General features: G+C 35.7%; 1 protein-coding gene across 2 annotated transcripts in view; it reads left to right on the forward strand.

Moving 5' to 3' along the window:
* Positions 1-26,262, forward strand: part of LOC143341983 (uncharacterized) — a 174,801-nt gene that overhangs the window by 117,122 nt on the left and 31,417 nt on the right. For both annotated transcript variants that reach the window (XM_076765445.1, XM_076765444.1), the window contains exon 6: positions 24,617-24,634. In XM_076765445.1, the coding sequence (XP_076621560.1) occupies positions 24,617-24,634 (18 nt within the window). The remainder of the gene's footprint in view (positions 1-24,616; positions 24,635-26,262) is intronic.

A 26,262-nucleotide genomic window follows, 5' to 3' on the forward strand; every position in this document is an offset into this window, starting at 1 on the left:
GAAATTCTAAGAACGTAAGAGTTATGGTTCTATCGAGTTTGTCGATCGTTATAGTACGGTGTATAAAAGTGAACTCGTGGTGTTTTAGTATTCGTGGCTTCGATAGTTGCCTCGTACCGTAACCTGTAGCTACGGAAACAAGACGTCAGAACGTGTGACAAATCCGACACAAACGGGCCTGCCTGTTGTTAGACGAATAAATAAGTCAAAGCCGGGGGTGCGTACAAAGAGGAAGGGAAACGCGATATGTTGAAAGCGTCGCTTAATATCGTCAGCCGATGCCCAAAGTTCTCCCGTCGCGTCGTCGTCGCGCTGTCGCGCTTTAATGCAGCCGTCAATCCTTTACCCCGTGTAGCCTTCTCGTCGAAGGAAATTCGTCGTCTGAATTCCCTATTTTAGTCGTCGTCGTCGTTTCCGTTCGCCCCGTCGAATCGAGCGGAATCGATCCGCGTGGATGGGGTCGATTGTAATCGCGCGGACGCGTCTGTTTTGTTCCGTCGGGCGGGAATGCAAATCGTTCGGCCCCGAGGACTGTCAGATACATTTGCATATTAAGCTATATTTTAATACGCGTGCGTGTCCGCCGTAACAGCGGGACATTTAAAAATTATACTTGCAAACAGGGGAACATAATTAACGTCACCGGCACGCACCATTATCCCGAGCGTCGGCGGTACCGCGTCGTTCAAAATTTGTCGGCCGTTTCAAGCGTCCCGTGAACGTCACGCGGGACCGGAATTCTAATTCCGCGAATGATAGATCTCCCCGAGAAAGGTGAATCGCGACCATCTAATCCTCCCGACAAAGACGACGCATTTTTCCCCGGGTCGAACGACGAATTTTCATTCACTCGATACCGTCGTGAGTAATACGGTCACGTCCCGCGAAACTTTGTCCCGCATAGTTTGAGTAATTTCTCGGTATCAGATCGCGGATAAATTCAGCCCGCCTCGTACGTATGCACTTGCTACCGAGAGTTCGCGTTTTGTTGTTTTTACAATGTTACGAAATTCACTTGTAACGCGTGGAACGCGTCGCAGTAGAGGAAAATTAACTGTAGAAAGATCTAGGGAAGAGGCATGTTGGTCAAAGATTCTTGCAAACATTTATCCCGTGGAAAATATTTCCAAAAATTATTATCTCTCGTATATTTCGGATCGATGTTTGGAGGATTACACCACACGAATTTTGTTTGATTTAAATTTTTCAGTAAAGATACACAAGCGTATAGTACAGTATACACAATTTTTCTTTACAAACATAGCAATAAATGTGTTGTAGTACGAGTGATAATTAGGTCATCCGTTCATGGAAAATATACAAGGTGTTCGGCTACGACTGGGAAAAATTGTAATGGGGGATTCTAGAGGCCAAAATAAAACGAAAATCAAGAATATCAATTTCTTGCTAAAAAATTAAATTAAAAAATTTCAAATTATTCTGAAAAAATTATTTTCGGTTGCGGGGGTCAATTACAATCACTTTTGGCCAATAGACACACCCCCGAAATCGTACCCACTTTCTAGAAAAAAATTCGGGAAGGTGTGAAATTTTTCGACAAAATTAAAAACTTTCAAATCGTTCTGGAAAAAATATTTTCGATTGCAGGGATCAATTACAATCATTTTTGGTCAATAGACATACCCCCAAAATCCTGCGTATTCTCGAGAAAAAAATTCATTACGAGCGGAACTTTAAACATTAATAACTTTTTAACGAAGCCTCCATCAACAAATTGGTATTCTTGATTTTCGTCCTATTTTGGCCTCTAGAATCTCCCATTACAATTTTCCCCAGGGATGGTCGAACACCCTGTATAATAAAATGTGTTCATAGGATGTTTTGTTTTCCAGTGAATTGATTTTGAAAACTCGTTATTTGCTCGTTAGTTCTGTTTGGATTGATGCTTTTAAACTGTTTTTTGCTAATTTAAACATTTTAAAACCAGTTCAAGCCGAGTGGTTATTATGAGAAATAGACAAGTACTACTAAACCATTGAATTTTCAACGTCAGTTATCTCGAAAACAAAGTATGAAAAACATTTTTATATACTTTCAATTGATTTTGTCATTCAGAATGACTATCCAAACAGCAATTTCTATTATTTTAAAAAAGCAGAAAATATGTTTCGGTGTACGGTGCATGATTATTTATATATCAATAATTTCGAAAACGTTATACTCTTATTTATTGATATTAAGTTCATTAATTGAACAGCGATTAACATCCGGGGATGAATTATTTTGTTGGTACATGCATAAATCACATGGGAATCCAAATTAAATACATTCGCATAAATAATTAATACTTCAGTATAATTTAATAATGTCGTAATCGGTTTCGGAGTTGAAATTTCAACGAGCACAATTGTGACGTACGTACTGTAGATATTAATTAATGCATTAATTTTATAATTACGGTTTGTTAATGAATACAAGGATTCAGGGATTTCGCAGCGAAACGATGTTAATAAAAGTAAACGATAATTGTAATAATACAAATATTAACTAAAATTCACGAATTCCAGGTCGGCTGGAAATTCCAAAATTCCCATATTAAAAAATATTAAAAACATATTTCAAAGCTACAAAAAATGGACACCAAATGGCAACATAATCCATAAAAACTAATTTTATATTAAATACTTTAGCTGAGAAGAGAGTAACACGCAATTTTTAACTTCATGTAAATGTTTCTGTTTACATAAGTATATAATTTATAATAAATGTATCTAATCGTATTTCTTTCAAATAATTTTTACCCATTAATGATTTTTGTGTAATAGTATTTTGTATCTAGCAGTTATAAATTTAACGATAAAATTACTTGAAATAAAAAGTAATCGAAAATTTGTAACGGGAGTCGGAATTTAGTTATGAAAAATGTTCGCTCGATAATTGATTAACATTTACAGTCGTAAATGAAGCGTTTCGTTCCGTCCTCGTTCGCCCGGTAAGCTTTCAGCGATATTCAGTTACGCGAATTATTATTAATATTCGCACATGTAATTACCAGCCCAAACCTCGTGGCTGATAGAAATTAACGCCGCGTTAATTCATCTACTTCGTCGAGTGAACGATCACAGGACAAGTTCGGCAACAGGCTAGTGTGCACTGAACATCGATTCACCGCGTGAGTAACGAATGAAGACTACTTCCGGCAGAATTGACAGGTCTATTGCAATCAGTCCGATGCACAGCTAATATTTCATAACCGAACACCGATACTCCGCGACAGGCAACCGCGAAACATGATTCGAGAATTTCGGTTAATACTCTTGACTCAGATAAAGTGCCTTAAAATAGGAGTTGATTCAAGATATTTTATTAACATTTTAACGACACTGTTCGAACAAACTAATCAAATCATCCTTTGTAAATTTCTATCGTTTCACTAACTTTCGTTTGAAACGTGAAGTATGATTTCGATTCATTCTCGTTTCATGACGTCAACAAGAAAAAAAGAATACAGTCACGAAGTATTGGAATAATCGATAATATGAGGGTAATTAAGAAACGTTTAAATTGTATTTCTGTAACGTCGAGTGTCGGGAATAAAATGATTTTTGAAGTATTACACTCGTAAATAGCGTTATAAACGCAACAAGTGAAAAGCTTGAATAACGAGAGCATGATTCGAGAATTTCGGTTAATACTCTTGACTCAGATAAAGTGCCTTAGAATAGGAGTTGATTCAAGATATTTTATTAACATTTCAACGACACTGTTCGAACAAACTAATCAAATCATCCTTTGTAAATTTCTATCGTTTCCCAACTTTCGTTTGAAACGTGAAGTATGATTTCGATTCAATCTCGTTTCATGACGTCAACAAGAAAAAAAGAATACAGTCACGAAGTATTGGAATAATCGATAATATGAGGGTAATTAAGAAACGTTTAAATTGTATTTCTGTAACGTCGAGTGTCGGGAATAAAATGATTTTTGAAGTATTACACTCGTAAATAGCGTTATTTTCGGAAATTTTTAACGCGTTTTGAACGCAACAAGTGAAAAGCTCGAATAACGAGAGCCCTCCTCTTCGTCTATATTTCCCCTTGACGAGCTTTAATGAAATTCCATATCTGATCGTTTTAATAAAATTCATCGACGAATTCCTCTTTTGATGCAGATCCGATCGCTACCGAGGACCGTAAAAGAGAACAATTTCCTGAATCGCCATTAGCTCGTCTTTCCTTCGCTTCACAGGAAATTGACACGTTGCCTAGTAATCTTTACTCTTTCCTTTTTTAATTTCATGAAGAGCACCGCAATTTTGTGGTTTTCAACGTTAACGTCGAGTTTTCAATGCGCCCTTAACGATATAAAATGAACAATTTCCAATACACACGGCGAACCGCATAATTCAATTACCTTGATTATTTCCGGCGCTGATGGATCGATTCAAATTTATTCCATCTTCGATAGGTTGGTCTAAGGAACTTAGAAATTTACTCTTACGCATCATTTCATTCATAAGTTGTTTTTTTTTTTTAGAAATTTTCATGTTTTCTATTTTTACTTCAGTTTGTACAGAGTGGAATTATTCTGTTTAAATCCATTTAAATACATTTCAAAATTGACGTATCTTTTCATGTACTCCACGGGCAGTTACATAAAAATCGTATGACCTATAGTAAATGTACATTCGCGCGTGTACAGAAATTGTACAATGCATCGGGTATTGTGTTTCACTGAAAATAGATTTTTCAACATTCGCTGGGTTCGTGTTTCTTTTATAGTTTACCGGAACGTAATTACCACCATAAAATTGGGTTCTCGCGTGAAGGAAAAATATATGGAACGGTATTTCAGTGAAAAAATTTCACGACTGTTCGATAGTCGTTGCTCAACGAAGTTTTCGTGACAATTAATTTTTGGAAAGATTCTGAGATATATTTAGTTGGTTCTAAGTTTGAATTTGTTTATCGATAACTATTGCAGAAGATAACTTCACCAACTCTCGTAATGGTTGGTATTCTAGCTTTGCGTGGGATCGTATTTTACATAGAAGAATACAGCTGGCCTTCGCATCTAACATTCCTGACCCGAAATGACCTAAAGTAGGAAAGCACATTCATATATCTAATGGTATTTCGGAACTTAGTTTCCTCTCTTGAGACAAAACTCGCTTAATTGGACCACTTTCCTCTAAGCACGAATTGAGGCGATAACCACGTTTGTTGCCAACAGTACTCACTTCAGACACATCATGCATAGAGCAGTGCATCATTATTATTATTTTCATACCATGCAAATGTTATTGATGTACAACGATAGAAGTTCCGCGGACATCGAACGGTACATTCGCGGTCTCGAGATTAATCATTTCACGTAACCGATGTTTCACTACAGAGTTATCAAACTATGTTTCGTTCGATACGAGTGTTCAGTGAAAAATCGTAATTAATAATTGAACAAATAAAGGGAAACGAAAGTTTACATATCCGTAGCGTACGCCTTTTCTTTTGTATCGTTACGATTTATCAATACTTCAATACTCTTTTTATTATAGTGCAATGAAACCTAAAGATACTGCAGTTCTTTTAGAAGAAAACAAAAAAATTGAGAACCATATGAGGACTGTATTTCATTAATAAAATTTTAACTTTTCAACGTCATGCTTAATACCAAATGCATTTATGATTTAAATTTCATTATTTTATTCTGCTTTTCACTTTAAAAGCCAAATAGCTAATGCATGCTAAAATACGCGACCAAAAATATTACACATCGAATACAGTGCTCATATAATTCCTAATATTTAGAAAAACTACATAAAAATAAAATAAATATAAATAAAAAACTTGGGAACCAGGGGGGGTAAAATAATTAAAATTCTATCGTGAAATATCGACGATAATACGTGTCCCACGCCACAATAAGCGTAGTTTGTAATAAAAAATACGTCTAGGATTAGTTTACTGCTAATCTGAAACGTTCCATCAAATTCTTCTGGAAATTCAGCTCGAAATAAAGCACGTTAGACTTTTGAACGTTGTTGTACGTCCAGCAGAAGCCTTCCAACGCTTAACAGCAGGCATAAATATTAATAAGCAAGCGGTGAAATTCACGCTTATCGTGGCACCGTGAAGATTTACATGAGATAACACGACTTTCCTTTTGCTGTACGGCCGTTTGTGTGGCCCGTGCACGTGTATCCAGCAGAAAACACGCCGGCATTTACATACGACGTCGGATAAGGGAGTCACGGGGATCGTTTTGCAGCCACAACTTTTATCGCGTCTGATATCTCACCGCCAGTATTGCATTCTTTTCAGAATAAATAACGTGATCGTGGATGATGAAGCAAGAATTGTTAGGTATCGTCCATTCTGAGGCGAGACGCAGACAGATTAAAAAGAAATGATTTTTGCATTTTGGTTCACGCGTACGCTTGGTATGTTATTTCCTGTACATTCGTTCACGTTAAATATTATCGGATAAACACTAATACAAGGCATATATATTACCCAATAAAATGAGAAAATATCATTTACGTCGTCCAAACGAAAAGTGAATTATTAAATAAGTGGCATTAAAAAACTATTGATCGAATAATACGTAATTTCTACCAAACTCGTCCTTTGACAGGTAAAGATATTAAAAATCGAAGGCTCTAAATAGTAATTTTCATTTCGTCTGGTTTGAATTTTGTATTTTTAGCTGTTTAAAGAATACTGGAAATTATTGCAAAGAAAAAGAGAATATTATTGAAATAATGGCAATAATAATGAATTGTATATTTCTTACGAAGCCATTATTCAAATGCATATAATTTCCTACGAACAATGGAAACTATTCGATTGTGCGAATTAAAATATCGATGTCCCGAGGCTATCGGGAAGCGTAAATACACATGCACATAGTAAAAATCGCTTGATTATCAATGATGAAGCAGTATTGTGTATTACTGAATACTACGTTAATGTTGGCGATTACGCGCGCATGTTCCTTCTGTGCTATTCGTATCTGAATGCGTTGCTCGATAACGTTTGGTTTACCGCAAACCGCTGCATAACTCGGAAACCCCCCACTATGTGTTAAACAACATTGATTAGTGACATCTGTAGAGTTAATATTCCGATAAATTTAATGCCATCGTGTCTCGTTTAGTACTAACGACAGCTGCACCGTTAAATAATAACTTCACAACCTTCTAATAACAGTTCGATAATACATAATAAAATTCTTTAACGAAGATTCTCGTTACTGAACATTTCAAACAATTAGATTCTATCAAAGTTACAGAATTTTTTACATTACATTAATTTAAAGAACTAATTTCTGATTATATAATTTGTCTTAATAATGTATCTTCTCTTTTGTAGATTTGATTAGCGATTTTAGTTCCTTAAGTCTACGAGCTTCTTTAATTTCTGAAACTTTCCTACACATTCGTTCGATGTTCAGAAGCGCGGACCAGTGATAAGTATGCCAACTAAATTGTTCGAGATGTAAAAGTAGTTTGGGGATTAATTAAAAATAATTTCATTCTCGCAGCAACGATGGAACTTAAATGAACTGAAATTCTGGGCATTTTCCAACGTTAGTACGATTATAATCTCTTCCGAAAGTAGTTCCCGGCGCTCTCAATCGCTTTTATTAATTTATCAGGTACAGCTAATCCATAATTGATCGCGCTGTTTGTTCGCCACCGATCGTCAGGGTTAATTTCAAGTATAATTTCACTTGGCGATTGGAAACACAATCAAGATTGTTCGTTCATCGTGTGTTCGATAACCTTCGTCTGGCAGCGTGTGCTCGTTCTCCACCCTCTGTGATCCCGGTACACAGGCCGCACGAGCACAAACAACGTCTCCCCGGTCGTGGTGAAACGCCGATGAGTATATTTGCAGATTAGTCGAGCGAGTTCTACCAACATTTCAGCATCGTTAGCATTCAATTACGCGATTATTGAGGGTCTTGGGCCGTTCGTATGTCCCCCCCTCTCTGATCGATACACGTCACTTTTCGCGAAACACGGGGGATCGAAATAATAGCGATGCAGTCGACGGCAAGAGCAATTAGAAGAATTATATTTTCCCTTCGACGCCGGTGGAACGAAAATAAGAGTACGAGGGGAAATGATTCTAAAAACGTCGGGTCTCGGGATTTCTAGTAACTCGTGAATGGTAGCACATAATTTTTTAATAGTTAAAAATATTCCGAGGATCTTTCTTCCTTCTATAAAATTTTTATAATTGTAAATTATTTGGAGATTTACCACCATTCTTGTTTGCTACAAATTCTCTAATAAGTTGAGATTGCCTTTCCATTCCATCTACAGTTTTCGCTAATCGCGTTCAATAATTTCCAATTATATTGAAACCAAGATCACTTCGTAACATTTACTTCTTTTTTATCGAAGTAGTTTACCACACACTATAGTTTTTCACTATGTGTACGCTTACGTAGTTTCGAACTTATTTATTTCTACATCTAACAAATCAATATAACTTCCAATAAAGTCTTTTATGCCCCATTTTTATTTCCGTGGTATCCAATTTCAACCCCAATCATGATACTTCCTGTACCCACTTATCTATGTCTTAATATCCGTTCCTCCTTCCGTAAATCATGAAAATAATACGCAATTACATCTGGTCCATCCACTTTCCGTCGTTTCTTCCCTTCAATGAATACGTTCTTGAAAACTTACATTCGTTTTCAATTAAATAAACAATTTATAATTCAATAGGAATTGCTAAAACATTTTTTGGGTGCATAGCGTCAAAGTAAATGTGAAAATAAACATAGAAGACAGCAAAAATTATATTAGCTGGTATAGTCATTGGATAGGGGATGGAAAGCCCTTTAAAATGAGCGTCTGTACGAGTCGATAGCGTTATTAGTTCTGAAGATATGACGATTTTAGTTTCAAGTCGACGCGGTGGCTAGTTTCGGAGTTATGAGGGTTCGAAGCATTTGTTTACGTCCGCTAGGTCAATGAACTGTCTTACTACGGCCTTGCCAAGGTCGTTGACTGCACGTGCTACGTCACGCGCGAGAGAAAGAGGTCCGACGCGACGCGTTAGACGGAGACAGAGATAGTAAATCTTAAAAAATTACCCCTTCAACATAAATTACGATATCTCGAAAACGGAAAGCCCGATCGACAAAAACCAAAAGCCATTTTAAAGGGGAGGCCTTACCGCTTCTAACAGTGGTTGAATTATGGAAAAAACACGAGTAGTTTCGGAACTGCACGCGTCCAAAGTTTTAATATTTTTAGTACGCGTTGTTAGTGTTTTAAATCAATGGATACTGAAGATTCATTGCTATATATTTTTTATTTACATTGAAAGTTAATCAGAATTTGATACGAGATTTTGTCCGGTTTATTTTACTAAAAAATATAAATCGTTCAACCTGTCAGATGATCGATGGTGGTAGATTTAGTGTTAATTGTATTCGTGCATAAGCATGCAAATGTTGTGGTGTTCAGTTTGTTGTACCGTTGGTCGAAATTAAATACGACGTGCAGAAGGAATCACGATAAGTGGCTGTATACGGTATAAGGGTCGTGTTACAGGTGGCTAAAATGAGCACGAGCATAATCCAATTTTGTTGAGTAGCATCCCCTTCTCGTGCTACTGACTTTATGAGGCGAAAAGATGAACGAGTCGGATTACTGAATTATTCCACCTCGCTTCATTACCAGATAATGCTCCGTTTTTGCTCCTAATTGCCGCCGTTGAATAACAATGTCGCCATTGTCCTACGTAGGAAATTTCATCGATCTTTCCTGTAGCCGGGAAGTTCCAATTCTGAATATACTTGGTCTTGCCGTGAATTCTGTATTCAACTATCGTACTGTTACAAGTATTTCGCTACGTTATACACGCATTCTCTTATCCTTGTTCGATCAATATTTCCTCCATTCCTCGAAATTTCCACGACTCGATCGAGCTACGATTTCTCCCTTACCTTTACTGATATCTAATCTTTCTCTCCGGTACTACTTTTGTGGCAACAGTTTATTTGTTTCAATTGTTTGTTACTGTAAAAACAAAGTCGGTGTTCCTTAGCGATTGTTCAGCTGTCGCCACAGCAGCAATTCGGTAGGAATTAAATATCGACTGGATCGTTGTTTCCGGTAATTGCAACAGGGAAGAATACCGTTTTACATGCAAATGTATGCGAGACGATCCGGAGATTGACTAAAGAAGCAAGTCTTCTCACGGAGTGATATATTTGGGTACGAGGAGCGTTGCTTAATTGGAGATTGCGCGATAGCGATGCAATTTGTCTCAGCGGAAACGCATAAAGAATAGATTAGAATGGTACGGAGTTGAATGCAAAGTACAAAACTGCTAATGTTCCAGCGATATTCGTGAAAGAAGTCAGTGAATGTTAACCTCTGTTATTACAGAGTATAATTTGTTTCTATAATAATGGAACTAACAGAATTTGATATACAAGGTGTTTTAACGGGAGATTCTAGAGGCCAAAATAAAACATAAATCAAGAATACCAATTCGTTGATGGTGGCTTCGTTAAAAAGTGTTTAACAATTAAATTCAAAAATTTCAAATCGTTCTGGAAAAATTATTTTCGGTTACAGGGGTCAATTACAATCATTTTTGGTCATTACACATACCCTCGAAATCCTATCCACTTTCGAGAAAAAAAATCGGGTAGGTGCTGAAATTTTTCGGCGAAAAAAAAAATTTTCAAATCATTCTAAAAAAATTATTTTCGGTTGCGGGGGTCAATAACAATAATTTTTGGTCATTACACATACCCCCGAAATCCTACGCACTTTCGAGAAAAAAATTCCTTACTGAAAATGTCATGTCTGACCATACCATTGATATGTTTCCCTTGAAATTTTTCGACGAAAAAAAAAATTTTCCCAAATCGTTCTAAAAAAAATATTTTCGGTCGCAGGGGTCAATTACAATCATTTTTGGTGAATAGACATACCCCCGAAATCTTGCGCATTTTCGAGAAAAAAATTCTATTTTGCACGTTTGCAATCTTGTTTATCTCGTTTGCACGTAAAAATTTTTGCTACGTACGACCCCCTGCAGTGCCATAATTAAATTACCGCGAGAAACTGTGCCATGCAAAATTATGGCGCTGTTTTCGGGCGCTATCCGAACTTCGAAACGAACAGTTGTAAAGTTGTTAATTAGTAGTTAATCAACGATCGCGCGACTCGTTCGAGGAAATGAACGGAAGGAACAAGCTTGGAGCAGCGCAAAGCGTATTATGGAAGCAATACTGTTTCGTTTTAATAGCAGGAAACAGTTCGTCTGTTCGCTCGCGATGGCCAATATTGGCTGTCACGGGTTAGTTCCTCTAAATTCGTGTAAAATATACCCATGGGATCCCGATATGGAAACACCAGATTGATGACCACTCTGCAATAATTGTGATGGCTAGGCGCGTCCACGCGCATGGTCGCCATCGAAGTGGTGAAAACTTGTCGGGGAATTGTTCGTGCGCGCGAAATACAGCCAATGAATAACTAATTATAAATATGTATGTATTTTGAACTCCGACATCGAAGTTAATCAACGAATCGATTTATCGAAAATGGGGATCGATTATACTTCGTGCATAGTTCTATCGAGACAAATAACGCGAGTACTGCATCGTCATTAATACGTTGCAAGGATTTATTCATAAAAAACTGTCTGTCATATTATACAAAAAGAAATAGAATTTTCTTATTAAATTCTACTAAATAATCGAATTTATGCTAATAAGTAATGGAACTCTGCCCAATAGATATTTCAGTGCATTGGAATATTCTGAATGAAATGTTAACATGCATCGCTACCATTGATTTAATTATTAAAAATATTTCAATAGTTGTTTAATATTGAGGAAGCGTAATTTTTTGAAAGTAGCGGGAATCGTAAATTAGAAAGGATCATATTCGTCGGATGATGTGACGTTTTGAACGAATGATATCGAAATGTATTGGATAGTGAACTATCGCCTTTATGGTGCTTTTATTGAAATTCTTGAAGGCGATCTTGAAAAGAATTCCTTCCTCTACCCGGTCGACTCATCTGGAAAGTCACGCCTGCGGAATGAGTCCAATGTAGGGGATTCCTTATAACGTAATTTCCAGGACTGGAATAGAACGTGCGTGAAGGAATGGGGAATTCTTAAAAAGTGATCAACCCCAAAATATATTCTGCTCCGAGATTGTTCACGGTTCATCCGACCAAATATTTTTTCATACGTAACGTAAGAAACGTAGATTCTGAAAATACACGTTCAAATATTTTATCAATTTAAAAAAAATCTTAATGTCATATAAATGAAAGGTAATACATTTATTAAAACATGGCACAGATGGTTCTTTCTCCTATTGAAAATTCAAGAACATAGACGTTTAAATTGATTTGAGATACAATTACAGATGTTTAAATGTTAAGAATTTCAGATATTAATCTTTCCGTTCAAATCGAATAAACTTTCATCGCGTATTCTTTATGAGCTGGATTGAATATTAAATATATTTCTATAATAGATTCTCGAAATAAGATCGCACAGTTTGATCGTAAATTTATTTAAATATAAATATAAACGTTAAATATAATTTTTAGAAATCTTTATATCGTGGATGCTGTACTTGTTGCGTTTGATGATGGCGTCTCGGACGCGCTGAGAAGTTTGAAAACTATTTGGTCGGTGTTTTTAGGGCACAGAGAATACACGCGGGGCATAGAGAACAATTTCAGAATATCCGCTGGATTTCTGCCTTTCTCTCTAGATTTTTCCAGTGGCTTGCGCTGTTTGAAAGAGCATACGTGTTGCGAAAGCAAAAGTCTGTTAACAAGGCGACGGCAAAATAAAAATGCACCCGCTCATTAAAGCCGGTCTCAATTAGTCCACAGTGAACGAATAAGTCCGACGAAATTGTCGAGGATAAATGCAGTTCCGTTATATGGGCGGACTTTAATCGCGAAGTTAGAATTTTCCGAGTGTATTAGTTCGATATAACGAGTTTAAAGTGGCTTTCCATTTGTCCGGACCTCTAAGAACCTCTTTGCTTTAAGGAACTTCCGAGCTTTAATTCTTCTGAAATTTGGAAAATCTTCGGACCTGCCCAGAGTTTAAATAATAAACAGAGCGATGGAAACTTTACGGGTAACTGATTCGATTAAGAAGTTTCTAAAGTAATCTATACTTCAATTATTCGATTATTAAAATCGCGTGTCCCTCGATTTCTTTTAATCTTGAATCGTTAAAAACTGACCGACGTCGTATTCACTACTTAACGTAAAATAGTGCAAACGTCGAAGATCATTTTAATAAATAAAAATTAGAAGCAACAGAAAAGACGAACGTTCCTTTAATTTGTCCGACAATTCGTTTTCAAGTTCTTAGTCCAGGATTATTATTAAAATTCGTCGAGAAACACAATTGTGGGTACGGGAGTGAAAATTCTGGAAGCATAGTCGTGTTTTCGATGAATAGCAATGCTTCCATTCGCCCCCGTTGCTTTTGATCTTTCATTCTTTCAATTTCGTCTGAGTTTTTCGACGGAGAAAAATACAATGGCCGATTCAAATTCCGCGAAGCAAACGCTGGGATAGGAGGCTGTGGGCTTCGATCCTTTTCTAATATCGGGTCGAGGCCGCGATTTCCAAAAGGGATTGCATCGGAATGACTAGAAAAAAGGTTGACCTCCTCCGGTTAAACCACCGAACAGACCGATGACTGTCCTTTTTCGTTGCCGCCCGCCTCGACCCTAACCCAGACCGTGCAGGGGGTACGTAGAGCGAAATGGAGTCAGCCGGAAATGACGATGGCTGGATTAGCCTAGAGGCACGTGCTGTGGACACCATTCTCCACTTCGCTTGAGTGCTCGAAAATCACGTTCACGCTGAACTCAGCCAGAAAACAGACTCCGACGATTCACGCATTCTGATTTCCGTCCTCTCTTTCTTGCTTCGACCCCGGCTGTGCGTGCCTGCGTCGAACTTTGCCCCGGATGCTTCATGTTAACCATATTAACACTTCGCGATCGATAACGTATCGTTCGGTCTTCGTTGTTGACGCCACAACCCTTCGAACAGAATCTTTACGACGAGACGTACGTTTTTCTGGACGAAATTGTAAATCGCGTTTAGAAACATAAATAACGTTGAACATTAAAATTTGGAGTGTCGGATCAACTTCGATTTCGCTCCAAGTTATAAATTCCGACGAAATGGAAATATTCGTACGATTAATTAAAAATAAAACTTTATATACCAACGTGCCTGGGAATGGAATTCGAAAAACTCCATTGTTCGGATTTTTGAGATCACATTTATCGAAATTACGAATTGAACATTTATTACGATTTAGTGAAATTACATTCTCTCGAATCTGAATCTTTTTGTATTGAAATATTTTAATGGGAAGTATCGATTAAGGGTTCTGAAGGGAAAACGAAGTTGATCCGAAATTTTACAAATGTTATATAAAATCCAATTTTCTCTTTAATTCGTCCAATTCAGATGCAATTTTATTTAGTTGCTGTTTAAAGGAATGTAGGATACTCATGCTCGCTATAGATTATTCAGTAATATTGTTTAACAGTTTGATGGTTTAACGTTAGCTGAGCCCCTCAATTTCGTGAAGATAACACAAGCACAGCCGAGAATCTGAAATATATTCAAGCTGAAAGTGGAAGATTAGCTTTGTTCGTTGTTACTGGGATACATTTTTTAATCTACTCGGGCTTTGCGTTACTTTTCCTGTACAACTCCTTTGTTCATCTGGTAGTAATATTAAGATAATGAGACGAGTTTTCTGGGAAAAGTCAGATACCGGTTCCCCGAGGATGGGAATTCCACTCTACGGGAATAAAAGTTTAAAGTATTTCAAAGCGTGGATATTTTACACGCGATAATAGAATCTTAAATGAAGTTGAAGTTCGTTGTTTCGGTGCATTATGAATTGACCAAATTATCACGCGACAGAGTTTTCAATAACTACATCGTTAAATTATAATTTTCGAGCATTTCATAATTCTACTTATATTTTTATTTACCTTTCGAAGTTCTACAGTCCGTCATGACAGAATTCAGATTTTTCTCCGTTCGTCAAGTACAATTACCAATTATTTAATATTACTTTAGTTTTTTATTTTCATTCTACTTTATCGGAAAAATTCAGCGACACACTTCGAAATCTTAATTTCATGAAAGCGTTTTTAATGGAACGTTCGCGATTGAAGCATGTTCCGGAGAATCTCTCGTTCACATTTATTTCATATTTCCCTCTATGTCGTCATATTCCTCTTAGTTTCTTTTTACGAAAATGCCATTTACCCCGGATGGGGGATGGAAATGACTATAAAGATGAAAGTAGACGATTGCTGGTCGATCGGTGTTTGTTTGTCTCCGGTCTCCTCTACTCAGTATTCCAAAATGCACATCAATTGAAGCCGAATGCTAAGAGAAAATTTTCAAATCCCATAAAATTCATGAGACGACATTGTTTCTGTAGGACACCACGTTCTTCGTTAATATTTCATCCCTGTTACGCTTCTTCGTCTATGGTGAGGCTTCCCAAACATTTATGGTCCGAAACCCACTTTCACAAGGAACATCGCCCCACAATTTTTAAATTAATATTAATATTTAATCCCAACCACCACGACCCCAAAGGGACCGTAAATAGATTCGTAAGGATCTCGTAATTTATATATGAAATTATTAAATATTTAACATTCGTTGAATTGTAATTTACTATTGTAAAAATATCAATTTTACTCTTCCAGTTTGAAATATTATTGCGTTGAATATACGTGTATTCTCTTTTATTTGCAAGATTATACAGGGTGTTCGAAATGAAAAATTTTAATGGAGGATTCTAGAGGCCAAAATAAGACGAAAATCAAGAATACCAATTTGTTGATGGAGGCTTCGTTAAAAAGTTATTAACAATTAAATTCAAAAATTTCAAATCGTTCTGGAAAAATTATTTTCGGTTGCGGGGGTCAATTACAATACTTTTTGATCATTACACATACCCTCGAAATCCTATCCACTTTCGAGAAAAAAAATCCGGTAGGTGCTGAAATTTTTCGGCAAAAAAAAAAATTTTCAAATCATTCTAAAAAAATTATTTTCGGTTGCGGGAGTCAATAACAATAATTTTTGGTCATTTTACATACCCCCGAAATCCTACGCACTTTCGAGAAAAAAATTCCTTACCGAAAATGTTATGTCTGACTATACCATTGATACGTTCCCCTGAAATTTTTTGGCGAAAAAAAATTTTTCCCAAATCGTTCTGAAAAAAATATTTTCGGTTGCAGGGGTCATTTACAATCATTTTCGGTGAATAGACATACCCCCGAAATCTTACGCATTTTCGAGAAAAAAATTCAGATTCAAAATCCAAGTTCTTTTAAATCTCTTAAAAGAGATCCTTCGAATAAATTTACTTCCTTTCTTGATGTCAAGTTTCTTATAAATTAAAATTAATACATTTTTCTTTCTCGTGGCCACTCCTTGTACGAACAAATCTAAACAAAATTAAATAGTATACGTTTGAAGAATTATTTGGAATTAAATCGTAAGTCAAGGGGTTAGCAAATCGCGATCGTGACTGAGTTTTAGTTCCTATCAGTACGCCGCAAGAGTCGGTCACGATTCGTATAATCTCTGTTACGAAACAGTTTAGCGTCAGTTTGGTCCGTTTACGGGGTTAAGATTTTATATTTCACGATAGAACGATCGCGAGTGTTTGCAAATGCTTATCGTCGTATTGAAACGTGGCTTTCGCGTTGGTATTTTTCGAAACTGAGCTCCTTGTATTACGTCGCCAATCACGTATGAGATTTCAGAAAACCCAGGTCCGAGGAGGCGAGTTCGAACGGATTCGAGAGTTTCGCTCGGTTCGTATTCTATTTCCACTTTTTCCCCTCCGTTGACCGCTGGAACTCGCTGTTTTTCTTTTTCCCTCCCCGGACTTTCTTCTTCTCCGCGTTCGGGTCCTTTTTCCGCGACCCTTTTGACCATTCACCGATAATGTTACGATAACGAGTCAATGCTACCGCCAGGAAATCGGAGCCGTCTCTTTCCTATGTGCGAAATCAAAGACTCCTCTTTGTGCGATTTAACAGAGCGCACGCGAATGATTTCGCTTTAAATGAGATTTACCGCGTCTGGTATGTGAAATATTCGCGCGGAACCTCGAGGATATTTTTAGAAACGAAATATTCCTTTGAAACGCAACGATTATTTTATTCTAATACCGTTGAAACCACAGTGAATACATTTTTTTCATGAAATATCGAAATTTTATTTAGAAAAACAACTAAAAATACGGAGGATTATTTGTGTTTCTTTTAATTAGGAAATTACACGATAAATGCTAGATCAGTCGAGGAGGGGATTATTATTTCACACTTCTCACGATCAGTGCAAGTGCATTGTTTATCTAGAGTGGTGTATTTTACATGGAGACATTTTTTACTCTAAAAATTTGTGTCTCACATAGTTAAACGAGATGTAATGTAATCGTTTAGAGTGAAATGAAACGTAGAATGATTGTGTAAAGTGGTATAGTTCAATTCAACAGTAAAAATTTGTTGAAAAGCGTGGATTAAAGTTTACACGACTCAGAAACACCGATGCAGTCGGATTTCTATCTGTTTATTCACAATCAATTCTATGTGAGCTTTCGTTCAGGTCAGCGATAGAAAGGAATAGTCGACAGTTCATTTCGACTACGATTCAATCGCGTCGTGATTCATTCTACAATTTGATTAAGTAATTGGTGAAAATAGTGATCCATCTAGTAACGTTATCTCGATTTACAAGGCATGTTGCTCTACAGAGAAAAAAATACATTATTGCAATGAGAGATCCAGAAAAGTTCAAATGGTTCGAGAACCCTATTCTTATAAATTCTAAATAAAAATAGAAATATCGAAGTTCGTCTATTTTTCTTATTCTTGCTTACAGTATCTTTGAATACTGAATTCGTATTACTCGAATTAAAATAATATAGAATTGGATTTGTTAAAATTTGTACACAATTCTAAAATCAATAACAGATAAATTTGTGCACAAATTTGTTTGTTATTTCATAATTAAACGTTTATATTTAGTTTTAATCATGTTTAAGTCACTCAGTTACGGTTAGAAGCGATACTTTGATTTAGAAGTACGATTAGAGTACATAATTGTCTTTTCAAAAATACTTTAGAAATCGTCGATACATTCGTACCTTCGTGTTTAATTAATTTAATGTTCCAGCGTCCATTAACGAATTTTGAGAGTATTTAGTTACTATTAAATTTCCTCTCACGTCTTGTGCAGCACGAACAGTATACATATATGTCGATACTATCGGTTATCCTGATTTCGGATACGTCAATATCAGGTATTGATATTGAACTATTATAAATAATAGCTTCGGAAATTGTTGACATCTTATTATTCCGTTGTAATATTAATTACAACGCGTAATGAACTCCAGGCATTTATTAAAATGCTTATCAAACGTCCATCGAGTCAGAACTTTGTTTACGTAAAACTTTCTTCCTTCGAACGTCAAATACAAATATTAATGCAATTTATGCAATTGCTAGTAGACTACTCAAAGAAAATATTTGTAACAGAAAACTTCAAATTCTGCAAATAAACGTAATTAATATTGCTATATTAACTTATTGAATAAATTATGTTAAATATGAATAGCAGTATATTATATTTTAAACGTAATCAGCACCCTTCATTGATTTTTGAGAAACCAGCTAGCAACGCTTTATTTAAAGCTCTTCGAATTTAATATAATAATGAAAATTCGTTTAGATTCACCGTGTCCTTAATTAAACTCGCTGCAAATAGTGTAAAAATTCCATTTCTAACCAGTCGATTTAAATTCATTGATTTTATACATTCATTTGGAAACGCGTAGTCCACCTGTACCTGGCTCGCAATGTGTCCATTTTATTTATGCTAGTTTCATTAACGAACGTACACGAGTGTTTTCAATTTGCTTTAAACGATATGTTAAGGGTTTTAAATTTCGTTTAAATTGTTCGATTAATTGTGTATTTTAAAAAGAATGAGTTTCACGCGAGATCTATCATTTTTAACTCTATATTCAACGTCGATGATTATCGAAGTATATTTTTCAGTATTTACCCTGCTTCGTTCTTTTCGATAATCTCGTTTTAATGTCAAAGTACCGTTAATGCGATCATACTACGTAGATATCTCGTACAGGTTTTTAACGTAGCTGCTGGTGCAATATTAACGACCATATTGGCTCTTCGATATAGCAGCGATCGATTGATTACACGAAAATACGACCAGGTAACGATTTACTAATTTGGTCGAATAAAGTTAAACTTAAAGTCAGTTACACGCGAATAAATCCTTCGTAATTTGAACATAATTCATGGAAAGTATTACGTAAAGAAATTAACGAGAATAAGTAAATTTAAAGTCGTATAAAAGTCAATGCAAATATTATTAATTTTTGTATAAAATATCAATGAGGAAAGGGTAAAACTTGAATACATACTGTTGTTACTTTAAAAGCATAAACCCAGAGAGATATTAGTTACCAGAATGGTGCAACAAGTAAAATTGTAATACAATTATGTAGACAATTCGATGAAAATACCACAGGCAAGTACGAGAGAAGTTTGTACAATTATGTGATTTGATTAATGGGCTTTTTAGCAGTCGCATTATCGATCAATTCAGAGGCGCGTCGTGTCCTCGCGCTGTTTCGTTTCGACATTCAAGCGGCATTGATGAAAAATCGTGGACAGGGAATATTTTTTTTTTTCCATCTAAAAAAGAAAGACAAAAACCGTACAAAGTAGAACGCGAAAACTTTGAATAACAAGGAATTCTATGGCGCCGCCAGCACCATAATTGCACTGTCATTTTTTCGGTGTACGTAACGATTCAGCGCATTGACGTTTCCCTCGTTTTCGTGCGCTTTGAATACACCTGTTCTCAATTTTCCACGTATCGTTAAAGGTACACGCGCGTTTGTAAATTCCAGAGCATGAAAGCTTCGTATTTGTTAATGCCCGAATATTATATTTAAACCAGAAATTTACGATCGTTTTATGTTGGTGGAACTCCAAAGTTTGTAATGCGTAAAATAAATATTTCATTTCCGATTCTCTCAATGACATTTCCAAATTCATTATTTTCCAAATACGCGAATAAACTCGTGAAACGGTAAGGCTATTAAAGAAACGCGGGTATTATGTACCAAGAGCGTATAAAAATATTAACGTTGCTAAAAATAAATTTCAACGTTTTTCCCCCCCAGAATATTATTTGTAAATCCTGTTCGAAGATTCGAAGGCTCGAAATAAATGTTTAAATCCCACAAATATGCATTAGATATTTATTTAAACGTGAACTGCGTACAGTCCGCGGAATTTTTTGCAGATTTTTTTCCCCCCTCGCAATCTACTCGATCGATTCCTTTGCACCGACATTCTCGCCTGAATTTATCAAGCAATAGCCGAGTTCGAATCTTTTGATAAATCCTGTATTTCGAATTACGCGCCTCAGTAATCGTCAATCGATTTGCTATTCGTGTCCAATCGCTGTACGCTGGAACCGTTGTAGGTGCGCTTTCGACCAGAGAATAATATTCAGATATTCTAGATCATGAATGCATGATTGTTTTCCAGTTAGCAGTGTTTCTTTTTTCACGCGCTTTATGCATACGATCGATAATCGTTTTTGCAACCGGGAAAAGTTAAGAAAATTTGTCAAAGGATCGCCAGAAAGTAATATTCAACGTCTCTATTGTTTTTTATCGTTTCTTGTTTATTATCCCACTGATCAATGAAATGAACGTCACAAAACTGTTGTACAACTTTTTAGTATTTTGCAAGCTCGATAAAAAATATTCTCTTTCCTCGTTATTTCTATTTTTCTTATCGTTATCGTAAATGTATCGTATTTGGCCAATGTCATGAAAATCTGTTCGACGTTTATAACGACGCAAATCAAAATCGCGAGTATTTTTCTTGATTATTAGTTCGCTTTCGTCCAGGTTGGAGCTATCCGCGAAACGTTCCCCCGCATTTCACATTAATGTACGAAAACACAGAATTACCTAAAACATCGCCAAACAGAACGAGCTTCCAGGAAAGCAAAGCAATCAAAGTAATTGGCAATTTTCTCTGAAGTCGATCCTTTCGTCGGCATTTCATGGTCAGCGTCCTTCGTTTTCTCTCTTTCAGTAGCAGAAATCGTGTGTTTAAACGGCAACCAATGGACCGTTTATTGACTGAAACACTTTTCGTTTGCTCGATCGTTGAACAAACTCGATTAGCGTTCTCCTCTACTTGATTATCAGTAGTTTCCTTCCTTGCAGGGTTCCACTTATTAAATAAATATTGGACCATACCTTTTAGAAAACATTTGCCAATACCGCTTTCGAAATTGATGTACGTTAAATCCAATAACTAATTTACCACAAAATAGCCTTGTAACGATACAGTTGTCTCGTCGATGTTACACGAAATTACACTCAGCAAAGAACCTATTTACTGTCGCCCTAATCTAATAAAATGAGCATTCGTTCTTTCTGAAACGATGCAAAATTTCAAGTCGATTAGTTGAATTCAATTTTCAATCAGATTAAAATAAAAATTATTATTTTTATGTTTCCGATTTCACGTTGAGTTCAATATTGCTAAATTAATTTTCTTGTTTCCTTTTCTTGTTGATTGGTTTAGCTCTTAAAGCATCAATTTATTTAAGTAACATCTCGATGTCTAGGATGCAACAGACCGTAGTAGTTACAACAAGTAAAGTAATTGCCAATTTCCTCGTCAATCGCTGAACCTGCTTCAAAGAACATTCCTTACACTGTATAATGGACTACTTATCCGTGAACTTGTCCAATATTTAAGTTCTTTTAAAAGGTATAAAGACACCCTTTAAGGAAATATTACTCGATCAACTGGAGCAGCAAATTGTTTGCTTGTAAGCACCAAAAGTTCAAATAAAATAGTTAAATTTGAAGTTTTTATCGGCCCTCTTCGAATAATAATATAATTTTCACAACACCTTATAAGGTGGATCTTTTATCATTTTTAATTTTCTTTAGATATCACAAAAATCATACAAAAAGGATGAATAAATGATTTCAAATTGACTTCCACAGATATTTGTAGAATTTAATTTCCCTTAAATTCATAATTCAAGCAAACAATAGGTCTGTATTGCGGTGTTCAAGAATCCCTGAAAATATTTTCGCGTTTTCGAGTACGAACGAGCCAGCTTTTCATTTGAATAATTCCGACCCGAAATTCGTTCGTCTTCCCGTCTGTTTCCTTTTTTTGCAAACCATTTCTTTCGCGTCGTTGCACCTTTATCGCCTGTGTATACATACAGGACTGTGTAATTCACTGTAATCCCGGCGTAATGTCTGATAACCTTAAGTATCACAAAAGCTTTTCGGAAAACGAATGAAACGGAAGCTTACCGCATTGTCTGCATAAATAGCCGGTGGAAGACCAATTATTCGGAGCTGCTTAAAAATTCAACTGCTTCTCGTTTTCGCCTTGTAAAGGAGAATTATCTGATAGGATTGTAGTAGTATATTCGTGTAACGTAAACATTACCATAATGCGGGAAAGTTGCTAACAAAGTCACGTTTTCTACGTTCCATCGAGAGCCACATATTCTAATATTTCGTACAACTATTAATACGTATAAATGTATTCATTATTTAATTATTATAATTAGTGATAAAAGATTGCAGTTAGGACAATAAATGTTTAAAATTCGGTTCATATTCGGTAATAATATTTCGTGTTGTTTCCTTTACATTTTCATAGTCGAATAATTCACAGTTTCCAAAGATTTTTTATTTATTATAGTTTTATTAATATAAACTGTTAATTTACAGTGTATTTGAAGAGAGAACGGTTCCATGTTTTTTATTTCGTTGTACTATGGAGTTTAGCCATAACGAATGCGAAGTTTCGGCGTGGGAAATAAATTCCACTAGAGAAATAACTGATAACACTTCTCGAATAAAAGATAAAACCAACAACTTTTATTGCACGGGGGGAAACGCAAAAGTCGCGGGAGTATTTGAACAAGGCTATAAAAACATTCTCGGAAGTGCATAAAAACTGCAACACCTATCAGCATTAGATATTTAACCAATCGATTTAATGGCAGCGCGGTTCTTCGAAAACCTTTCCGAACAATCGATATTGCAGACGGTGCAGAAATTGACTCGTATCACTGAGTTTGCCATTTAAACGAACGACTCGACAAAGGACAGCCGCCTCTTCCATTCCAATGGGTTTATTAAACATTTGAAAAGCACTCGCCATATAGTATATTTTTGTCGAACGTATGCATTCGATGATTTTTTTTAAACTGCGATAACTGTAAAAGAATCGTTCAAAACGAACAAAAGGATTCTATCAAACTTGGACTTGCATTTCCATTTATTGTTGGTAATTAAATACGAAACATGTCAATTTAATTCTCCTCCTATTTTGACACAACAAAAAATCAAGTGAAACAATCGTGACGAAAGTTTATTTCTAAAATGGAGATTGTAAATTCGCCACGGATAATTCGAAAATAAATTCAAATCTATTTAGTTTTTGCTATTGGTGTAGAAGGAACGATTGTATCGGGGAAATTCTTATCAGACTATTTGCATAAGTAGAACCAGAATGCATTTAAAGTACCAGATTTCACACGTAGCGGAAAATGGACGTCAAACCCTTACATTTGACTTGCGGCAATCGTCCAGTCACGATTTCATTGCCGTTGAAATGTTATTCAGTACATTGGAACGTGGCTGGAATGTGTGAACACTGATCGTGCTTTAGCTGATTCAGGAAACACTAAACTGTGATTGAACTGTGACTGCACAGAGATTTGATCGTCGGTGTGAATGAAGCCTAAAAGTGATGTTTCGTTCACTTTAATAGGAAAGGAACGACTTTCGAACTACTAAATTCAGATTTTTATATTCGTTTCATTTGTCACCAAAGGGTTTATTTATTTTATTTTTATGTATCAAGCGCCCTGCAGATTAACCACATGTTTAGACATTTTAGAAGAAAAAAAGGGATATTTCCCTTTACAGTAATTGCTATTTTATTGGTTATTCCTCCACTTGTAGAATAAAAAAATGTACAAATGTTATATCGCATTATTTTATGTAGTAACGAGAGTGAAAAATAGAAGAGAATAACTTTTCGAGCATTCTTTTATTTGTCAGTGCCATTGTCATGTTTTTTAAAAGCGTAAAATATTACATTTTCATCGCACTCGCGTTTATTTTGTTCTCGTTGCACGTTGAACGTACGCAGAAATTCATGTCATTGAATTTCGTACATTCTGCCATTCAAATCGATGAACACGTTTGCCTAAAATTTAATGTGAAAAATTTCCGGAAATGCGATAAAAGAAAAACACGATAAATGTACGCACAACTTCTCAAAGGAATTTTGTAACAACGACGGCCTGCTCTTTTCATTTTCCGTGTTAAACGATTAGTAATATTATATTCGTAATTTATAATTCTAAGTATATTGCGTAATTTCATTTATTATTCAAAAACTAGTATGTATTATTTATAAAATTGTATGACTAATTGACGATTATGTTTTTGATTGCAGGGACTACTACTACGACAGGTGAGTGCAAATTCCATGGTGTTTCGCAATTTTGCTGAATATTCAGGTATTGCAAAAAGTAGCTTTACAAGTCCTTTACATTTTTCATTAATTTTAAAGAACATCAATATAGTAAACGTAATTTTCATTCGAACGAGGTTTTTAAATAACGTTTCCCCTTTTTCCATTTCACTTTGAAGTTTCCCCGAATAAATTCAACAAAGCGTTTGAAAAATATGGGAACGTTACGTTTTTTCCATTACTTGGGAACGGCTTCATCGTACCGATCAATAGTTTCGGTAATTACAGTCGTTAAAGGCCAAACCAATTTTTAAACTTAATTACATTTTAAATTACAGTTCAGAGTAACTGTTACAGCATCTTGAAAGTGCATATTGAACGTTCCAACTTTTAGACAACTTGTAGCATTCATTATTTAGAAATTTTTAATACGTATTTTATTCTATTAAATTCTGAAATTGGAAATTAAGCGTACGAACCAGTTTTTATTTCTATTTTCAAATTTCTTTAATCTGTGTTTAATCATAGACATCACGATAGAATATTTTTAAAATTAATATAATAATTGATAAATTAATATTCTTAACCCCTTAACGCTCATATTTGTTCGGCCAACCCTGGGAAAAATTTTAATGGAGGATTCTAGAGGCCACAATAAGACGAAAATCAAGAATACCAATTTGTTGATGGAGGCTTCGTTAAAAAGTTATTAACAATTCAATTCAAAAATTTCGTATCGTACTAAAAAAATTATTTTCGGTTGCGGGGGTCAATTAGAATCATTTTTTGTGAATACACATACATCCGAAATCCTATTCATTTTCGAGAAAAAAAATCGAGATATGAAATTTTTCGACGAAAAAAAAAATTTCAAATCGTTCTGAAAAAATTATTTTCGGTTGCGGGGGTCAATTACAATAATTTTTTATCATTACACATACCCTCGAAATCCTACGTGCTTTCGAGAAAAAAATTCCTTACCGAAAATGTCATGTCTGACTATACCATTGATATGTTCCCCTGAAATTTTTCGGCGAAAAAAAAATTTTCCCAGATCATTCTAAAAAAAATATTTTCGGTTGCAGGGGTCAATTACAATCATTTTTGGTGAATAGACATACCCCCGAAATCTTGCGCATTTTCGAGAAAAAAATTCAGTACGAGCAGAACTTTAAACGTTAATAACATTTTAACGAAGCCTCCACCAACAAATTGGTATTCTTGATTTTCGTCTTATTTTGGCCTCTAGAATCCCCCATTAGAATTTTCCCAGGCCGAACACCCTGTATAAAATAAAAATATCGTATCAAATATCTGAACGTCATGAAATTGAGGCGCGAGCAATTTTGCCATAACTATCGATGCCGAAAATGTGAAATTACATAGTGCGACCTCCTATAAAAAGCAACGTTTCGAAATCTCGTGGGCGCGTGGGATGCCCGCGCGCGGTGTGTGCGTGCAATTTTGAAAAGCAGGCGCGTAATTTGTCGTCGATGCTGGGAATTATAACTACCAGACCGTAAATCACAATTATTATCTCGGATCGTTTCCCGAACGTTTTACTTCTGCATCGCGTACGCGATACGCAAGATGAACATCACCAACAATATTGAAGTTCATTAATTTAT

The sequence above is a fragment of the Colletes latitarsis genome, chromosome 5 (genome assembly GCF_051014445.1).
Source record: "Colletes latitarsis isolate SP2378_abdomen chromosome 5, iyColLati1, whole genome shotgun sequence".
Classification (NCBI taxonomy): Eukaryota; Metazoa; Arthropoda; class Insecta; order Hymenoptera; family Colletidae; genus Colletes; species Colletes latitarsis.